Source organism: Podarcis pityusensis (assembly GCF_964106645.2).
Source record: "Podarcis pityusensis genome assembly, chromosome: 17".
Classification (NCBI taxonomy): Eukaryota; Metazoa; Chordata; class Lepidosauria; order Squamata; family Lacertidae; genus Podarcis; species Podarcis pityusensis.
Genome location: NC_138042.1, coordinates 39,416,373 through 39,437,307, shown reverse-complemented (window position 1 = coordinate 39,437,307; position 20,935 = coordinate 39,416,373). Strand labels below are relative to the sequence as shown.

Sequence of the window (20,935 nt, the reverse complement as noted above, 5' to 3'; positions counted from 1 at the left end):
TTCAAGGCTGTTAAGCATCTTATTTACATGACTAAAGAGTTGGCCTGTTGGCTATTAAGCAGCTTGTGATTCCTTTCTTACTCATATTCAAATTTTATACCGCCTTTTATCTGAAGATTCCAAGGCACAGCACAACATTAAAAGCATCATTTACATAGCACAATAATAATAATTAATAAATAAAACAATCACAGAAAAAGAAATAATAATAACAGTTCCCCGCCCCGCTTTTAAAAAGCCATATATTGTTTAATGGCCAAAGGTCTGGATAAAGAGGAGTGTTTTCACCTGGCACCTAAAGATGGCACCAGGCAAGCCTCTCTGGGGAGAGCATTCTGCAACCAGGGAGCCACCACCAAAAGGCCCCGTTTTCATGTTGTCAACCTCTAAACCTCTCAGGGACCAGGGACACAGAGAAAGGCCTCAGATGACAAGCCCTGGGTTCGGGTCGGTTCATATGGGGAGAGGGGGTCCTTAATATATTGAGGTCGTGAGCAGTGACTGCTTTCAGAAGTAGAGTGCAGGCGTCCCCCCAACCTCTCCTGGCTTAAGGCCATGTCATACAAGGTGCTGGATAATAACAGACCAGAGCCCAGTTTTTTACTAGTCTTATCTAAAGCTGGGAAGACACAGAGGCTTGACTTGCTCCCTGTTCTGAAACTCACGGTGGAACAAGATCTGTTGGAGGGGCCGACAGCATTAACACCCCATCTTATGCTCAGCTTGTATAGATGTGTCAATAAAACCATATGTCACAAGACACCACAGTCTCCAGAGACTTTCATTCAAAGGAAACGGAATCCCTGAAGTCTCTCACTGCTGTGGGATTGGTGATGAATGCGTAGGGTCTGGGTCTCTCCTTCCTGGGGTTGCTAATGAGGGTATTCATGAGCACTGGGTTGGTAACCCCCAGAGTACATTGTACTATAAAGGAGAGGACTTTTTTCACATGGGATGCGGGTGGCGCTGTGGGTTAAAGCACAGAGCCTAGGACTTGCCAATCAGAAGGTTGGCAGTTTGAATCCCCGTGATGGGGTGAGCTCCCATTGCTCGGTCCCTGCTTCTGCCAACCTAGCAGTTCGAAAGCATGTCAAAGTGCAAGTAGATAAATAGGTACCGCTCCGGCGGGAAGGTGAACGGCGTTTCCGTGCGCTGCTCTGGTTCGCCAGAAGCGGCTTAGTCATGCTGGCCACATGACCCGGAAGCTGAACGCCGGCTCCCTCAGCCAATAAATCGAGATGAGCGCCGCAACCCCAGAGTCGGTCACCACTGGACCTAATGGTCAGGGGTCCCTTTACCTAGCAAGATGTGTGCAGCAAGTCCAGTGTTTGTAGCTATCCCCATATCACCCTGAAGTTCTCCCTCTGCGCTTGTACCAGAGTAGATGGCCGTGTTCAGAAAGCAAGTGGCACTCTTGTTGCTGGGAACTGGCTGTTTTGTCCTGGTGTTGTTTAAATTGTGAGGAGTTGTAGCAGATGACTTAGCAAGTCATCCATAAAATATTTGCAGAGGGAGGCTGGTAGTTTGACTCTGTGTCACTGGGTTCATCTAATGGGAAACTCCTGAGCGTCAACGAAACACTTATTTCAGCAGATTAATCTCTGTAAAACACTGGTGCGCTTCACGTAGTGACATTTGCCTTTCCATTAATCAATAGATGGACTTTACCAGGGATTTTTTTATATAGATATAAAATAATTCAAAGTCCATATTGTTTTCAGTCTTAGGAAAACAGTAGGTGGATCTGATAGATTAGTTGTAGAGCGCGTGGTTTGCATGTGTGATCAGTTTTATTATTATTATTATTATTATTATTATTTATCAGTTGCTTTCCTCAAAAAAGCATCTCAAAGCGACTTTACAAACAGTAAAACAAAATTACAAAAAACGCAACTAATTAAAAACCTAAAACACACCCACACACCCCTGTACAATTAAAAGGCAGGTCTTACAGTTGCTGCCTCACTTCAAATTAAGAGCTGAAAGCTGAAGAAAAGGGAAAGCTTTTGCCTGGTGCTTAAAATTGGATAAAGATGGCACCACTGAACATCATGATGTGTCATGGTTTTATTGTCACTAGCACAATATATACTATTTTGTACTTGAAGGAGGGAAGTAGGAGTGTATGGTTGAAATTATGGTTGACAGCAAGATAGGAAATACTGTTAATATAGGAGATGATTTGGGAAAAAGCACACCGTGAATGCCGTGACAGGAACCGCCATAACAGAAATGGAAAGGGAGTTAGGAGTTCACAATTTAAGGTGATGTATTGACTGGAAATAGGGATGCGGGTGGCGCTGTGGGTTAAACCACAGAGCCTAGGACTTGCCGATCAGAAGGTCGGCGGTTCGAATCCCCGCGACGGGGTGAGCTCCCGTTGCTCGGTCCCTGCTCCTGCCAACCTAGCAGTTCGAAAGCACATCAAAGTGCAAGTAGATAAATATGTACCACTTCAGTGGGAAGGTAAACGGCGTTTTCGTGCGCTGCTCTGGTTCACCAGAAGCGGCTTAGTCATGCTGGCCACATGACCCGGAAGCTGCACGCCGGCTCCCTCGGCCACTAAAGCGAGATGAGCGCTGCAACCCCAGAGTCGGGCACGACTGGACCTAATGGTCAGGGGTCCCTTTACCTTTTTATTGACTGGAAATAACAGAACAGGATATGGATCTTAAGATATGGGTTAATTCATAAATGACTATAGTTTCAGAGAGTAGCATCAGCCCCCTGACATTTTTGCTGTGAGGTCCCAAAGGGTATTATTTGGTCCCCAATTTTAACATCTACATGAAGTCGTGGGGAATGGTCACTGGAAAATTTGGAGAGAGGCTTCACTGGCGTGTTGATGAAACACAGCTGTTTCTCTGTTGTGTCTGAGTCAGGACAGGACCCAGACTATGACAATGCCACAGATGGGAGACTTAGGTTGAGAGAATAGCAGCTTGCCTATAGCCACAGTGAGCATTCATTCACAAAAGAAGCTGCCATTCATCATTCAGTCAAGTTGCCTATTTGATGGTTGTTTTTTGGTGGCATGCTGGACTGCAGTTTGTCCATTATCATGACTGATAGCTTAGTAATGTCCTTCACACATGTTTGCCCAGCAGTAAGTCTCACTGAGCTAAATGGAGTGTACTCCCAAATAAATGTGCATAGACTTGCCTTCTTAGCACCTTATGAACTACAGTACATTAAAAAAATAAAATAAAGCTTACTAGAACGTCTTCTAATGCTGTAAACCATCTTGAGATTAGTGTGGAAGATTATATATAAATGTGTTTTTTAAAAATGCTATGGGTTGTATCCAACAATTAGTCTTCCCCACAGTAGACCCAGTACAGTTTATGTACCCAAGTTAGTCATGTCTACTAATTTTAACAGAGCAGGTCTACTCTGAATAGGATTAATATTGCATATATTGTCGTAGAATTGTATCCAAGTGGGACCCTGCATCAGTGTGCTTTAATGGTACAGTGGTACCTTGGGTTACATACGCTTCAGGTTACATACGCTTCAGGTTACAGACTCCGCTAGCCCAGAAATAGTACCTCGGGTTAGGAACTTTGCTTCAGGATGGGAACAGAAATCGTGCGGCGGCGGCGGCAGCAGCAGCAGCAGGAGGCTCCATTAGCTAAAGTGGTGCTTCAGGTTTCAGGTTAAGAACGGACCTCCCGAACGAATTAAGCACTTAACCCGAGGTACCACTGTATAGCATGTATATATGCAACCTACAGAATGTTTGAAGATGGTTTTTCAGTGCGGAATGACAACTGTGTGGTATGGATGGCTGGAACAGAAGGACTGAGATGATGCTCTCCAGGAAACCCACACATACCCAGACGTATTGGTGCTTCCACATAGCAGTTTATTATGGACTTGTGCTGCTCGTTCATGCTAGTTTTGTGTAGCATCTACATGATGCCATCCTCAGATTTTCCCATTTAATCCAGATTTACTGTTTCTGTGGGGCCTTTTTAGTTGACAGATTTTCTGCAGAAATGGTAAATCTGGATTAATGTGGGGCAGGGGAGAGAGAGAGAGAGAGTGAAAGGCAATTTGATTGGAGTTACGTTGCGTGGATTCTGCAAAAAAACCCAAAAAGCGTGAATGAGCAGCTTGTGAGTCCTCAATGAACTGCCACAAAGAAGCACCCTTTGTTCCCCTGCCCTCCTGTTCCAACCACTGCCCTAGTCATTGTCCTGCAAAGTCATCTTCAAACATTCTGCAGGCTACAAAGGGCTGCCGTACATCCAGAAAATCCTGGACATCGCTGGGATTTTGATTCCGAAAATGGTGTCCGGGCGAACATTTAAATGTATGGCATCCCATGTTGTAAGTGGGTTTTTTGTTGTTGTTTTTTTGGCTGATTTTATTAAAACTAGCTGGAAAAAAAGCTCAACAACTTTGACACCCCCCCCCCAAAAAAAGGCAACAATGTTTTTGTCTGGATTTACATTTTCTGAAATATGGCAACCCTAGCATACATACATGCCTCCTCCACAAGAGAGTCAGTGGTACCCCCACTCTAGTGGTACCCCATTTACGTCTCTTTATTCCCCTCTCCCCCCATTATTCATTTTTATGAGGAAAAATAAAATGCAATGTTTGCACCAAGGTGTACTCTAGGTCTCAACCAGTGGAATGTATAGATTCTCCTTCCTGCACGCTTTGCATTTCCCAATGGATGGGGCATTTTTCATAATAATATATCAGCATTGCCTTCCTCTTGAACGAATGCTTTATTTCCCCCCAAAGCATTTTTTAAAAATCCACATCCTCTGCCCTCATCACTGTGTGACTTTTGCAGCTTTTTATAGGTTACAGACTGTCAATGATTAGCCAAAACAATTCACTGTTAAGGACTTGTCATGTATGTTTTGTAACTAAAGATAGAAACATAAATGCCAAAGAATCAATTCAGCGGCGTTTAAAAAGAAGCCCAGTTCATTCAGGGCAACTCTGTGCAAGGGCTAAAGGGGTAAAATTAGTATATTAGCCTAGTAATATGAAACAAAAGGTCTTGTTTTAAGAAGACCATGGGGCAAATGACTGGGGGCTGCTGGTTTGAAATGATGCTTGTGGAAAAGGACACCTAATCTTTCAGCTCTCCTGTTGATGCATCTGCTTCCGACTGACAAGAACAGAAACTCTTCTTCGCCTCTCCTCTGTTTAGCACCTGCTTTTAAAACCATGATAGCGGGAAGGGTCATTATCATTTATCACACACAGAGGAAAGGGTTTATGAGGGTGTTAATGCGAAGGAAAGAGGGTGCTGTTTACTAATACATTAAATAATGAAGGACATTCTATTTCATTGCTTCCCCCCCATTGGTTTTCCTCTCTTCAATGAAAAAGGAAGAGAGGGGAGGGTTGGTAGCCCTCAATGGGTGGGTTCAGCTAAGGACAGAGATAGAGGTACAATCCTAGCCCTCTTTCCTCAGAAAAAAGTCCCACCCATTTCACTGGGATTTATTTTGAAATAAGCACTCTTAACTTGGAAGTGAACAAGTGGCACTGTGGTTTAAACCACTGAGCCTCTTGGGCTTGCTGATCAGAAGGTCAGCGGTTTGAATCCCCGTGCCGGGGTGAGCTCTTGTTGCTCTGTCCCAGCTCCTGCCAACCTAGCAGTTCAAAACCATGCCAAAAGTGCAAGTAGATAAATAGGTACCACTCCGGCGGGAAGGTAAACAGCGTTTCCGTGCACTGCTCTGGTTTCGCCAGAAGCAGCTTAGTCATGCTGGCAACATGACCCAGAAAAACTGTCTGCGGACAAACACCGGCTCCCTCGGCCAGTAAAGCGAGATGAGCGCCGCAACCCCAGAGTCGTTTGCAACTGGACTTAACTGCCAGGGGTCCTTTACCTTTTTAAGTGAAAACAGTGGGACTTACATCTGCATAGACATGCGTAGAATTGTAAGTGATTGCAGGCGTGGGCTTGGATTAGAGGACTGTGATTGGGTTCATAAAGGACAGTATTTTAAGAAGTAAAGATGGAAAGTTATTTTGCAAAGAATATAGCAGTGGCGGATGCACTCAGTGCACAGCTAAGGTGCGCTGTTCACGCTCTTTTTGCACAGCCGTGCCACACCCTCTGTACAATGAGTCGAAGTCTGTAACTTCCCACGTGAGAGATTTCTGTGCTGGTTTGCAGCAGTGGTGCTATCAGTGCGCTCTCCCACAGCATATCATTCCTGAGCTGCTTCCACAATGGTCAAGTATTATGGAATAGCCACACTTCATTCACTCACTGTTTCTGAGGCATCTGCATGATATTGTGAGTAAAACGTCCTGCTCTTGAGCTTTCCCCCTCAATCTTCTGACACAAAGCACAAAGGAACAAGTGCACAGCCTCCATAGGTAAAGATGACCCATTGTGCAGCTGTTCCAGTACTTTGCGGAGGGCAGGGATGTTGCTGGTTATGGTCTGTATGGATCCCTCTTACCATTTTGTTCTCTGTGGTCTGTCTCTCCTCTCTTGGAGTCAACTCTGTCACTTTAACCTTTCCAGATAGCATTGTCTTTACATCAGTGTCACCCCAGTTGCAGCCACAAGCTGATCACAGTGAGGATTGAAGCTGGTGTGTGTGTGCATTTAACCCTTTCCCCCATACCATGCTTCAGATGCAAATCACTCTGCCCAATATTTGGGCTAGGGACTGCTTTCTTAGCTGCCGAATATCATTTGAATTCCAGTCATCTGGAAGCAATCCTCCTATACCACTTCTTGTTTGAAGCAAAACAGCAATGAATAGGTGCACTAAGAACACCCATGTCTAGAAGCATCCCTGGTGTGTGGGAGCGATTACTTACATTTCCTTTTGCGTGTTCAGACCCAGAGACCTCCCCCCTAAATAAAGACACATTTGACTCAAATTTTAGTTTTGTTTTTTGGCAGAATTCAGGCCACAACTTTATTGATTACAGAAAATGAGTGGTTGCATAGGCTCTGGTTCGACTAGCTCCCTGCACCCTTCCAGGTAGCGCTGACCCAGAGCTCTATCATAGGTCAGCCAAGGGTGAACACCTGAGGTAGGTGGAAAGCCCAAGAATGGATTATGTCCACTCCCCAGATGCTCCCCTGGACTCTGGCACAGGCACAACCCCCTCTCAGGGGTTGACCAAACCAAGTTGAGTCCCTGGATTCCTTTAACGGAATACCCTTCACATAGGGATGGCGAGACCGTTCTCCCATCCCTATCACCTGAACCAGTGCCTATCCGCCTATCTTACAAGTTGTGACGATTTGCTATGCGGCAGGCGAAACCCAAATGGCACCAGCCAATCAGTCAAGTGGGGAAAATTCCTGCCGTGCCCCTGTCCCAACGACAGATGACACACAACGGCTTAGCAAGGTCAGTTGCAAAATACCCTACATATAGGGAGAGGTGGGCGGGTGTTCCGATGCACGAGCCAAAAGAGGAAGCTCTGGGTCATGTGCATAGGCATATATAGGTCCCTCGATCCATCTAGACTGCACCCCATTGGCCAAATTAAACCCAGCAACGAGGGACCTACCAATCGGGTGTTGTGGCTTGTCCAGTATTCCCACCCACAACGCAGGAGGTGGGACCCATTGCCATTATAAGAGAACAAGGGAGGTGTTCATGGTGAGTTCTGGCACCTCTTTTTCTAGAAAAATAGAAGTGCCCTTGGAGATTCATTTGGTTGGGAAAGCACAAGAGAATTATGTTGTCTTAGTCATAGTTTGCTTACAGATATATAAGCAGAGGATATAGGAAGCAAACCATAACTCTTACTAGAGTTGGCAGTAGATCACCTAACCCTGTAGCAAATTTACAGAGAGAGACTTTATGTCTCAAGGTGCATCATCCGTCATCTCACAGCTACAAATTTTCACCCTAAATTCAAAATGTCAGATTTGGCTTCAGATGGTTTCTCTATCCCGTCCGGTCTAGTTATGTGGGGTGTAAACTTCTCAAACTCTTGATGATTTTAGATTCCAAAAGCAGAAGAGAGGGTGCCACCTTTCAGGAGATCAACGACATTATTTTGGTAATTTGCTGGCCTCTCACAGAGATCATTAAGGCAGACAAATATGCAGAAATAGTAAACTGGAAAATTAGTTTTGGCTTATTGCCACTTCACATTGAGGAAAAGTGTAATGTTCATTACAGATGCTATCTAATGTCAGTTTCGTTATTTGCATTAGGTACACATTTATTCAGCTAAGCCCTACTCAGCGTAGACCCATAGAAACTAATGAACCTTAATCACGTATATTTACCGGTACTTTAATAGGTCTGCTCTGAGTAGGACTAGCGTTGAATACCACCCTTTGATACATACATATGTATATGTTGCATTTATATCATACCTTTTTCTCTTAAGGAGCTCAAAGCAGTGCATACGGTCTCCTCTAATCCTCACAGCAACCCTGTGAGGTAGGTTAGGCTGAGAGGCAGTTGAGTGGGGATTTGAACCCCGGTCTCCCAGGCCTGACACTCTAACCACTATGCCACACTGGTATAGCATTACTCAAATTATAATACTTAAATCACTCAAATACATAAACCAGTCTGACAGTTTTGCACATGGAAGAGAAAGCAGGGCTCTATTCAGTGGGAGGCAACATATTTTTGCACATGGAATATCCTGGCTCAGTCATTGGCATCCCCAGTTCAAAGGATGCCCAGAAGCCTTTCAGAGAAGAGGACAAGTCAAGCTGTCTCCAGCTACACTGATGTGAGAATATTTGTTTGGAAACAAAGGCGTCAGGTGTGTTTCAGGTTGGTCATTAGCTGAGCGTGAGCTGGTGGACTGAGCAGATGGTCCAGGTTTTGCTGCTTCTCCTGATTCTGATAACATTTGCCATTTCCCCCTTCCCCATCTTGCTCCTGCCGCACTTCCATTTTCATGACATGTTAATATTAGACAAATGCCATTGCAGCACTAGCGAAACAAGAATGAGGGTAATAGAATAATAGAAACTAGTATCTTTAATAAGAGAATCCTTTTTAAAAAAAGTCACAAGGTTTTCGGCTCTCACGCAGCTCTTCATCAGGTTTTGGGGTTCAGAGCCATATCTCTGTTGCTTTTTCAGTTTATTTGCTTTGTGTGCACTGGGTGCAAGTAGAAGTTGAATTAGAACTGTAACAGCTGATAATAGTTAGGTTTGCTATACCCAAAAGGCCGAGCAAATGTCTTGTCATCTTGTCCCATCACATTTGTTGGCACCTGTCTGCTTTGAGAGACAAAGTTGAGCACCTATTATTAATTTTTATATTTATATTTATATTTATATTTATATTTATATTTATATTATTTATTTATACCCTGCCTTTTTCACTGACAAGGATTCAAGGTGGCTTACAGATAAAAATTACCTGCGCTTACCTACATGAACATATCCAATATACTGCATAAGAGACCAGTTCCACAAAACACTTTTTAAAAACTTTCATGGTAATCTCATCAGTAAACCACAGCAATTTCTAGAACGCTCATCATGCTAGTTATAGTTTCAGGCTGTGAACACATTAGCCCTTACTCAGGTTCCAGTGCGTTCCCACCTTGCTATTTGAAGCCAAGTGCACATGAAGAAGAAAAAGAAGAAGAATCTTTATTTGCATCAGCCACTAGCCATAGCAATAAAACAAAACACAATGTACTGAAGATAGAGGTAAAAACTGGAGGTTTACATCAATAATCAAAGAATAGATCTTACTCTAATTGCCCCTGCTAATTTTTTTGCAGTTTTTGCTGTCACCTGGTTATCTTGATCTGCTAGAGTGAAGAGCACAGTAGCAATGGTTGAGCAACCAGGAATGGACAATAATAGAGGGGTAATCACCTCAAATCTTTATAAAGAGTGCAGGCCAGAAGCACATGAGCTGTTGATTCAATACTGCCTTCTCCACGTGGACATAAGTGGAATTTTTTGAAATCGACCCCCAAGTACAGCTGAAGGCAGTATATGTAATCTTGCATAAGTGAAAGCACATCTGTGTACTGGAATTGTTAAATTTTGCAAATAGGGTGCCGACGTATCAAAATGACTAGGTGGAAAATAATCATACCATGGACAAAATTTCCTTATTGTGGCCAAATTATTCTGACACTCAATATCATATAGGCTCTATCTAATTAAATCATTTGCTGAAGCCCAGCGTTAATAACTGTTGTGGTGATAAACCAGAAAAGTAAAGCTTTTGGATGACCGTCTAAGAAGCAGGGCAATTTAGATCTCAAGTGCACATGAACGTTAGCCACAATCCATCTACCGTATTTTTTGCACCATAACACTCACTTTTTTCCTCCTAGAAAGTAAGGAGAAATGTCTGTGCGTGTTATGGAGGGAATGCCTACGGGTGGCATGCCTACAGATTTTCCTCCTCTAAAAACTACGTGCGTGTTATGGTCGGGTGCGTGTTATAGAGTGAAAAATACGGTATATCCTATAGTTTCTTGAGAAATACTGCTGTTTGATGCCTTTTCTCTCAAACCAGCTTCCATCCAGTTTGAAAAATGTAAGCCGCAATTAAGCTGAGTGGGTGGACATTTGAGGCATCCCCTGCACACGTGTGGATGGCAGGATCACTGAATACGATTTGGGGTGGAGGGTTGCAAGTGCAGAGAAGCAAGTCAGGTAAAGCACATTGGGTGAAGACTTCCGTGTCCCCTCTGTGGCTTGGAGTACATCAGGGAAAACCAGCACCGCTGTGTTTCAAGTCACTATAGTATGGTTAGTTTTTCACCTTTCTCTTTGAAAACTCTTCTCTGAATAGCTACCATGACGTTTAAGAAAACGGTATTTTTGTTTGTTAAATTCTTAACTTTTTTTGGACTAAGTTATTACAGGCCTTGTATCTAATATTACCCTGTTTCACAGAAATTAAGCAACCGATCTAAAGGACTGCCTTTTCGCACAAGTCTGTCTGGATACAGTAATCATTAAGGTTAGATGGGTCAGTCCTGAGGCAGACTGTGTCCCTTTTACATGTGTTCATATGTCCTGTTCAATTTCCATGCGGATTTACCCACACACAGACCCAAAACCTGCACACATATGGCGTGCTTATTTTTAACTACTAAGAATACAAGCTGGTCTGAGATCTGAAACAAAACAAAAACCACAGGCACTAACTTTACCACATGGAGCAGCTAAAAAGTGCAACTCCGGTCATGTCACATTTGTGTTGAAAATGTGACTGGAGAATAACGGCACATGAAGGTGTTCCGCCCCAACCAGGAACCTTGTACTGGAAAAATCATGGCTGCCCCCATCCCACACCTGCCATGTTTCTAGAAGGCTCTCAGGGACATTGTTTGCAGGAACAGATAGTCGTCCCTTTTTGCCCATGTCAATAGCCACTACAATATTTCTACTTGGGACAGCACATCAACACATCATATAACTCTTTTGCAACTGAATTTTCAACGTGAATGATAAGAGTAGCATTTTAAGCCACTTTGAGCAGCTGGTCCTTGTTTTTATAAGTGTGTGTGTGTGTGTGTGTGTGTGTGTGTGAAGTCAGCCCTCAGACCACCTGAAACAAATTTGTTGTGGTGCTTTTTCAATTGTGGTACCCTATGTGTACTATTTTTCTTCTCAACGTTCTTTTAACACCAGACAAAGACTTTTTCATTTAACCAGGCTCACCAATTTGCCATTTTAAGCTGGTTTTAATCTACTAGTTTTTGACAAGTACTGTTGTTTTGTTTTGTTCTGCTCAGGTTTTACTGTTCTGCTACTGTTTTTATCTTGATACTGCATTTTAATGGTGTGAGAAATCTTGGAAGTTCTTAAAACTGAAAGCTGGCATAAGCACATTTTGGGTTTTTTTAATTAAAAAAAAACAGCACACAACTTAGCTCACTTAAAAAAAAAGTATGTGTTTGCGTTCATTTTCAAGCATTCCATGGAAATACTTGAAAAGACTTGAGAGGTGTTTTTTTTAAGGCATTTGGAATCATAGAGTTGGAAGGGAAGGGACTACAAGAGTCATCTAGTCCAACCCTCTGCAATGCAGGAATCTTTTGCCCAACCTGAGACTCAGACTCACATCTCTGGGATTAAGAGTCTCATGTGCTACCAACTGAACTCTCTCAACCAAACACATTCTTTTATCTCACACCCTTCCACTACCAGCCCTTTCCCCACCCCAAATACCTCTGAGAAGATTAAAGTGAAAAGAAAAAAAATTGGGAGGCAGAGAAAACTACAAATCCTATGCTTCCTGGCAGAACTGAACATCCCTGGTCCCTGAAAACTCCCTGACAGTGGTGCCATTTCCAGTTGAAGAGAGGCTAGTCAAGTGTCTCTAATAAGTCTTCCCCCAGCATCTATAGCCCCCTCTCCCTTCTCAAAAATAAGAGGTTTATTTTAATTGGGGGGGGGGGGTCATAGAATTGGAAGGGGTCACAAGGGTCATCTAGTCAAGAGTTTCTAAAACATGAGTCTCCAGCTGTTTTTGACTACAGTTCCCATCATCCATGACCACTGGTTCTGCTAGCTAGGGATGATGGGAGTTGTAGTCCAAAACAGCTGGAGACTCAAGTTTGGGAAACCCCAGTTTAGTCCAACCCCTTTGCAATGCAGGAATATCATCTCACACCCATTTGCAAAAGGATGTATAAAGCAACCCAAGCATTTGACAAGTAAACGTTTCAGCAGCACCAGCTGCCATTTCTGTTTCTACCTAACTTCAGGCATTTTAATGGCTTTTGATTTTGGCACAGCAGGGTTGGTCCGTCAAAAGATGCCAGTATCAGTGATGGCCTGATTCAGCCTATATCTGTATCCTTCTCCGTAGGTACTGAAGCACCTGCGGCACTTGAACTTCACAAACAACATGGGAGAGCAAGTGGATTTTGACGAATCTGGGGGCCTGATAGGGAATTACTCAATCATCAATTGGCACCTGTCACCAGAGGACGGCTCCATTGTCTTTGAGGAAGTTGGACACTATAATGTTTATGCCAAGAAAGGAGAGAGGCTGTTTATCAATGAGAACAAGATTCTATGGAGTGGTTTCTCAAAGGAGGTAAGAGACACCAGCCACCCCAAACTAACATTAATATTTATCAACCTTTCCCACAAGGTCCACAGATCTTTTTGGGCTGAAATTCTTTCCCATAGCCAATGGCAAGGTTCTGTTTTCTTGGGTCCTGCTGCACAGAAGGGGGGAAAAATGCATCGTTTTTGTTGCCGCTGCCTGGTTTTATGTGGGTGAGCAGCAGGCGAAGTGTGCCTATGTGTGTAGTATCAGTTCCTGTCCTCCAAGTCATAGTGCTGGAGTTGCCATTTTGAATGCTGTATAGCAGCGTTTCCCAAAGTGTGGTATATGTACCCTTGAGGGTTCCATAGGTAGATGGCAGAACTCTTTATTTTACTTTATCATAGTCTTTCTAGCTGCAGAAAACAATCCAAAGATAAAATAGCATTATTAAAACTGCGCTTGTAAGACTGAATTCTCAAAAGGGGTATGTGATTATTGGGGAACACTGCCATTAAACAACATGAGGCATCTTTTTTTTTAAAAAAAATAATAATATTTATTAGAAATTTAATAATTACAAAAAGAAGAAAAAGAGTTAAACAAAGCAACACAATACAATACATAAAAAACCAAAAAACCCCACACTGCTTATCTTAACAAAACAAAAACAAAAACAAAGACAGAAACAATTAAAAACACATCCAATATTTTCATATCTTGTCTTTCATTTACTTGTTTCAACAACCTCCTCACACCTCCCTTTTTTGTATTCTAGTTGAGTTAGCTATTTCAGCAAATCCTTTCCATCTTTCCCAGTTTTTGTCCTATAATTTATCTTAACACAATCTAACCTTATTTTTTCCCCTTTGGCCCATTAGCAGTCTATTTTTACTTAATTCTTTATAACATTTCTGCTAAAGAACAACACGAGGCATCTGCCTCAGGTGGCAGCTGCTGAGGGGCGGCAGTGAGGAGTTAGAGGACGGAGATGGGTGTGCCCTGCACTTGCCTCCCTGAGATCCCTCCTGTTGCTATAAGCCCTTTTTGTCCCGCTCCTTTCCATTGATCTCCCAGCCCTGTGCCTGGTGCTAGAATCACAAGTGCATTGAGCTTTTTTTGGGGTCCTTCCCACCTCTGAGCGCCAGCAATGCTTTCAAAGGAAGGCATACAGATTTACACACAGCCTCAAGCTGCTGTTGCCTTGCTATTTAGTAGTTAATTAAATTGCTCCTATGTTGTTATACATAGGGCTCATCCAGACTTGCCCTTGCTCTGTTGCTTTGCCTAGGCGAAACCCGATTTTTACCACTGAGTTGGAGCAAATGTCTATCAAGTGGATTGAAGTTTGTTCCGATTGATCGCTAAAGAGCAGGTTTTCCAGGAGAAAGCAGGTCATTGGGTTGTTATTTTTATTTTTATTTTGGATTTTGTGGTTTTATATTTTGATTTTATTCTGCAAACCGCCCTGAGACCTGCGGGTATAGGGCAGCTGAAGAAGACGAAGAAGACGAAGAAGAAGAAGAAGAAGAAGACGAAGAAGACGAAGAAGAAGAAGAAGAAGAAGAAGAAGAAGAAGAAGGAGAAGAAGAGGACAAGGACATAAGGACAAGGACAGACCTGTCCCTAGAAAGTGCGGGACAAGCAGGAAACTGCTTGGACTCGTGATTTCTGGGCGCAAGACAAGTGCAGGTCTGGATGAGACCACAGCTGGCAAATTGTTGTGGTTCCTGGGGGGGGAAAGGCCACTCCATGAAATTGTTCAAATGCTAAGCAACGTTCAGCACCAGACCACTGTTTCGAAAGTCACAGTTTTGATTTCTGCTTCCACCTTGTGGCTCTTTGGTATACGTGCAGAAATCTGCCATTAGATCGTGTGTGGCAGTTCCCTGCAATGCCAGGCAGCAAGGATTGCTGGGGTGATGCACAGCATGGATTCTGAGCTTGTTTGCTCTCTGACGCAAAGCTAAGTTGGGGCAACAGCTGTTGTGCATATCAGCACGATGCCGCCTTTGAGAGCTACACCACCATGGAAATTTCTTGCCGCTGGCAATGAGAAACAACCCATTACCGTGTTAGATACTGACAGACCATGCAGATTCTAAGCCCTCAGCGGCACAAAGATCACCCTTGTGTTTTATCATTTTTCAAGTCAATTTGGGGCTCACATTTTGGAGGAACAGGCACACCATTCCCTACCCACACCCCAGCCCACAATATGGTTATACCTCTCTAGAGTCCCCTATGACAATCTTTCTGTCACCAACCCATCCTTTGAAGCAGCTGCAAGGACCACAGTGTCCCGGGAGAAGCAGCAGCAGACACTGTCTCCTGCCTCCTCTCTCCAGCTAGTGGTAAGGACGGGGCCCCTTGGGTGGAGGGCCCCCTCCTTGGAGCTGCCACCCGCAAAAGCAGCAGCATCGACCTCACATCGTCTGCACGGAGGGACGGAGCTGGTGACATGGGCAGCTGCCACTCCTTTCTTAAAGCCTTTGCCACTTAACCAATATTCTATATTGTATTTCTTGCACACCGCTTAGAGATGATTGCAGTTAAGCAGTACATAAATTGCTTTAATAGAATGGAATAAAAGAATATAAATAAAAGAGCGGTAGCTACTTGCTTGCCTGGTGAAGCAAGGGGCAATAAATGCAGCAACCACTGATTCTCCTTTTTTCTGAACATAAATTTTTATTGGTTTTCAAACAGTTTAACAAATTCAATCCAATTTCAATGCAGTGTTCCCTTAAGATTTTGGCTTCCCACCCTTCCTCCCATGATGTTTCTATTCAGATAATTAATCTACTGCCCTAAAGGTAATATTTCTGTAAAACATCTGTCCTACATTACATTCCTTTATCATTCTCATTCCTTTGCTTCAAGTCCTGCCTTCCATTTCATTTGCCTATAATATTTTCTCAGATAATCAGGAAAGGGTCTCCATTCAAGCGTTTCTTCTTTTTGCTCTCTTATTTCTGACACCAATTTCGCTGTCTCCTGTCTCTCCCCTTTCTGCTGCTGCTCGTGGCCAGCGCTGCTACTCCCTTGCCAATTTGCTCAGGTGAATGGTTGGCAGTGGAAGAGAAGTGGCTGTACAGCCCCCAACTGTCCTCTCCCTCAGTGGAAAAGGGGAGGCGCTGCCACCACAGACAGTGGCATCTAGTAGTTGGCAGACCTGCTATCAACCCTCTGTGAGTAGCAGCCTCCACCAGGAGGGCTTTGCCTCATACCTGTTCCTGTTTGGTGAAGTTCATTTTCTCACCTCAGTCCCTGGAATGAACTGGAGCACAGCAACTTTATCTAGGTTTTCACACTCTTCCTGATGACTGTGCCTCTTTCTGCTCATGGTTGGTTTGTTTTTAATTCCTCCAGGTGCCGTTCTCCAACTGCAGCAAAGACTGCCCGCCAGGCAGAAGAAAAGGCATTCTCGAGGGGACAGCTACTTGTTGTTTTGAATGTGTGGAATGCACTGACGGGGAGATCAGTGATGAGACAGGTATGGTCTGAGGCGGAGAAATCGATGCTTTGCTCTTTTCTGCTTGGAGGCATTTCCCAAGATGGAGTTGGAAAACGTATTTCGAAACTGGAGCCCACAGTCAAAAGGTTTGGGCAAATTGAGGATGTAGCAGTGTTGTCGCAGAACCTCTGGAAGAATTTCATGGCCTCGTTGAGGGAAGTCAGTTGTCACAGCAACAAAATAGGAAGGTGTTTGTTTTGAGTGGTAGAATCAGTAGTAGATCACAGCTCTTAGAAACTTTGTTTGCAGTGCCTTCACCCTTTGCTAATATGTCCTGAGCGAGGACAAAATTTGGCTTTTTTATTGATCTTCTCAGTAGGTAGCCTTCTTCCGCCGCTGCTGCTGCTGCTGCTGCTGCTGCTGCTGCTTCTTCTTCTTCTTCTTCTTCTTCTTCTTCTTCTTCTTCTTCTTCTTCTTCTTCTTCCCCTCCTCTGCTTGTCAACCTGTGTGGAGAAACTGCCCACATTGCGCTAAATTGGGCGCTCCCTGGAACTGTCCGTATCTCAGCCAGGTACCATTTCCGGCCTAGTTCCAAGGTGGCAAGCCTGCATTCTGGGGCATCATGATGGAAGCACATGACAGAAAACTAGTGTGTCAGAGAGAAGCCTAATTACAATCCCTGGCACACTAGTTTTCTGTATGGAGGAAATTTATATGAAAATGCTGATTTACCACTATAGTACCATCTAGGCCTGGAACTGCCTTCATATTTTTAAGGAAGGGGAATAATTTGTAAAAGAATGAGCTTTCCTCTTATCATCTACTGCCTGTCCCTTTGGCCTTTTTCTGTATATCTGTGGCCTTTTAGAAGTGGATGGAATGTTTGTAATGTATTGGGTCATAATCTTTATTGCCCCCCCCCCCTGTTTTAATGTGGGCTTTTGTTTATTTTTGATTGGTTGCTTGTTTGGTCACAAGTCACTTCAGGTTGCATTGGGCAAGATAAAGTATCTAACAAATTTAATAAAATGATGCTGATGGTCATGATGATGATAAGGTTAGCTGATACAGGTGTTGTGGCCCTCTGTGCATAGAGCCTGCAGGGGCAACTACAACCCTGCCCCCCCCAAGGGCTCATGTTCTAGGGGTCTTGCACCAGACCCCATCTACCTCTCAACATTACACAAACAAAGAAAAAAGACGAATGAGACCTTGCAGGTCACCTCAGCCTAATGCAATGACTTAGCCAGGCCCTATATTGTAATTTTGACAGATGTTTAATGTTCTTAAGCTTGTAAAATTGCATGTGTGTTTTAATATTTATTCATTGCTTCATGTAATTTGTTGATGTAACCTGCCCTGGGGTCCTAGATCACTTTAATAATTAAATAAAATGAGCCAGAGTTGGTCAACTCTCAGGCAGCGGATAAGACAATACGCAACATACATGCTGTTCAGGTTCAGAAATTTTTCTTTTCTTTCTTTCTTTCTTTCTTTCTTTCTTTCTTTCTTTCTTTCTTTCTTTCTCAAGAGTGTCTTGTCTTTTCCAGATGCTAGTGCCTGTGAGAGGTGTGATGAAGACTTCTGGTCCAACGAAAACCACACGTTCTGCATTCCCAAGCAAATAGAATTTTTGTCTTGGACAGAGCCGTTTGGGATCGCGCTCACCCTCTTCGCTATACTAGGCATCTTCCTCACATCATTTGTCCTAGGGGTCTTTACCAGATTTCGCAACACACCCATCGTCAAGGCCACAAACCGCGAACTCTCTTACCTCCTCCTCTTCTCCTTGCTTTGCTGCTTCTCCAGCTCCCTTTTCTTCATCGGGGAGCCCCAGGACTGGAACTGCCGCTTACGGCAGCCGGCCTTTGGCATCAGCTTTGTCCTCTGCATCTCCTGCATCCTGGTAAAGACCAACCGCGTCCTCCTGGTCTTTGAGGCCAAGATACCCACAAGCCTCCATCGCAAGTGGTGGGGCCTTAACCTCCAGTTCCTCCTGGTCTTCCTGTGCACTTTTGTGCAGATAGTCATCTGTGTCATCTGGCTCTATACGGCTCCCCCTTCCAGCTATCGGAATCATGAACTGGAGGACGAGATCATCTTCATCACCTGCAACGAGGGCTCCTTGATGGCACTGGGCTTCTTGATCGGCTACACATGCCTCCTGGCCGCTATCTGCTTCTTCTTCGCTTTCAAGTCCCGCAAGCTGCCCGAGAACTTCAACGAGGCCAAATTCATCACCTTCAGCATGCTGATCTTCTTCATTGTTTGGATCTCTTTTATCCCAGCTTACGCCAGCACCTACGGCAAATTTGTCTCGGCGGTGGAGGTGATCGCTATACTGGCTGCCAGCTTTGGGCAGCTGGCTTGCATCTTCTTCAACAAGGTCTACATCATCCTCTTCAAGCCCTCGCGCAACACCATTGAGGAGGTGCGCTCTAGCACCGCTGCCCACGCCTTCAAGGTGGCTGCCAAGGCTACACTGCGGCGCAGCAATGTGTCCCGCAAGAGGTCCAACAGTCTTGGAGGCTCCACAGCCTCGACCCCATCCTCGTCCATCAGCAGTAAAAGCAACCATGAAAATCCCTTTTCACTGCCAAGTCCAGTGGACCAGCAGCAGCCACATGGGTGCAAGCAAAAGGTGAGTTTTGGCGGTGGGACTGTTACTTTCTCGCTGAGCTTTGAGGAGCACCAGACAAATGCAGTAGCCAACCGGAATGCAAAGCACAGGAACTCACTGGAAGCCCAAAACAGTGACGACAGCCTCATGCGCCACAAGGCCCTGCTTCCTCTGCAACCCAGCGAACCACGAGGCAACGAGCCCAACTTCCAGATGCCCTCAATTCAAGACTCCAACACACAGGAACCAGTAATGGCAGAAGCCAAGCAAGAAGTGCAAAACTCGGAAGAAGAGCAACCTTCTTTGTCAGATGCATACTTGCGGGATTTTGTAGGCAATGACTCCATCCTAGAGAACGCCATTCATTCATAATCAAAGAAAAAGGAGTCTGTTTTCCCCGCTCTTCTCTAAAACGGGGGGAAAGGACTGGATACATCTGCAACACAGCCAGCCACTTCTTAGGGTTAGAATCAGCAGGATAAACTCACCTCCAAAGGGCTGTTGAGGGTGGGAGGGGGAAGAAAATGCCTAGTGATAATTTTAGTGAACACCTGTGCTGGTTGTGGAAGATATGAGGAGAAGAAACCCGTTGGAAGGACTAGTACCCCCCCCCCCCCCACTGGGTTTTAGCAGATTTTTGTGTGGAGTTTATCATCGTTCTACCCTAGTGGTCCAAGGCCACCAACTTGCTGGTTAGTGAACATCTCTGAACAGTTCTAGTAACGTGCTCTGCTTTTACATTGATGTATATTATCCCTTTTCTTCGTGGTGTGTAATAGCCCCTCTTTATATGTAAATCTGCTTAGCCATATTGCAACGAGGAAAACCTTTCTGCTTTACACAAAACAGGACATGTGGTTTGACTTAGGGGAACGTCATCCTCCAGGCCCTAGGCAAACATGCTAAATGAATTTCAGCTGTTGCCCTCCACGTGTAAAGTATTTAAAAATAAGAAGACATCGCTCATTGTATTTACAATCAAAAGATTAGCCGCTTTATGCTGTTCCCAATGTCTCATAAAAGAGGAATAACGTCCTGAGAAACATCGCTGCTTTATGCAGAGCTGCTGTCCTCCCAGAGATGCGTGCCCAGGGTTGACTCACTTGGTAGGCAAAAAGGAAGGGCAGCCTGTGCTCCTGGGGAATTTACAGAGATCTCAGTAACATGTGCCCATAACTTAATTTAGGCTACTGTTGTTATGGCTTCTGTGCTGCAAATGGCTGGCATTTTATTACAGCAGGGGTCACCCATCCTCTTGGGCACATTTGCAAACCAGATACCGTATTTTTCGCTCCATAAGACGCACCTAGTTTTTAAAGGAGGAAAACGGGGGGGGGGGGGGGATATTCTGAATCAAATGTTGTACTAAACTATTTAATAAACTACCGGTATATCAGAGTGAGAGGGACAGGAGCTGTATGTTTCTTTAGCGTGCGTGCTCAAGGAGCGACGAGCGGGGAGGCAGCACGCCCCCAGACGGACCCAACATAGGAACCCCAGCAGCCTCCTCTCGTGTAAGCGGCTCCTCTCCCGCTTTCCTGCTTTAAAGCGAGCTGAGCTGGGGAGAAGGGAAGGAAGGAGAGCCTGTCCCTCCCTCCCTGATCTGCAGCTCGCTTTAAAGCAGCAAAGCGGGACAGCAGCCACTTACACCCGTGTAAGCGGCTCCTATCCCGCTTTGCTGCTTCAAAGCGAGCCACGGAGGAGGGAAGGAAGGGGAGCCATGGATCCTTTGCTCGCGACTGCAGCAGGATCCAACCGCCGTCCATAGGCATTTACTCCATAAGATGCACAGACATTTTCCCTTACTTGTTAGGAGGAAAAAAATGTGTCTTATGGAGCGAAAAATACGGTACATCATTGTGGATGCCCCCCCACAGCCACACACAGAGCAGCCTTTTCAGT

General features: G+C 44.5%; 1 protein-coding gene across 4 annotated transcripts in view; it reads left to right on the top strand.

Annotated features, from left to right (window-relative positions):
• The window catches only part of CASR (calcium sensing receptor), a 49,417-nt gene extending 28,712 nt beyond the window's left edge, over positions 1-20,705 (top strand). For 2 of the 4 annotated variants that reach the window (XM_080987103.1, XM_080987102.1), the window contains 3 exons: positions 12,774-13,004; positions 16,329-16,452; positions 17,964-20,705. In XM_080987103.1, coding sequence (XP_080843229.1) covers positions 12,774-13,004; positions 16,329-16,452; positions 17,964-19,405 — 1,797 coding nt within the window. In that variant the 3' untranslated portion in view covers positions 19,406-20,705. The remainder of the gene's footprint in view (positions 1-12,773; positions 13,005-16,328; positions 16,453-17,963) is intronic. The other 2 variants (XM_080987100.1, XM_080987101.1) reach the window with 1 other exon arrangement.
• The last annotated feature ends 230 nt before the right edge of the window (positions 20,706-20,935 follow it).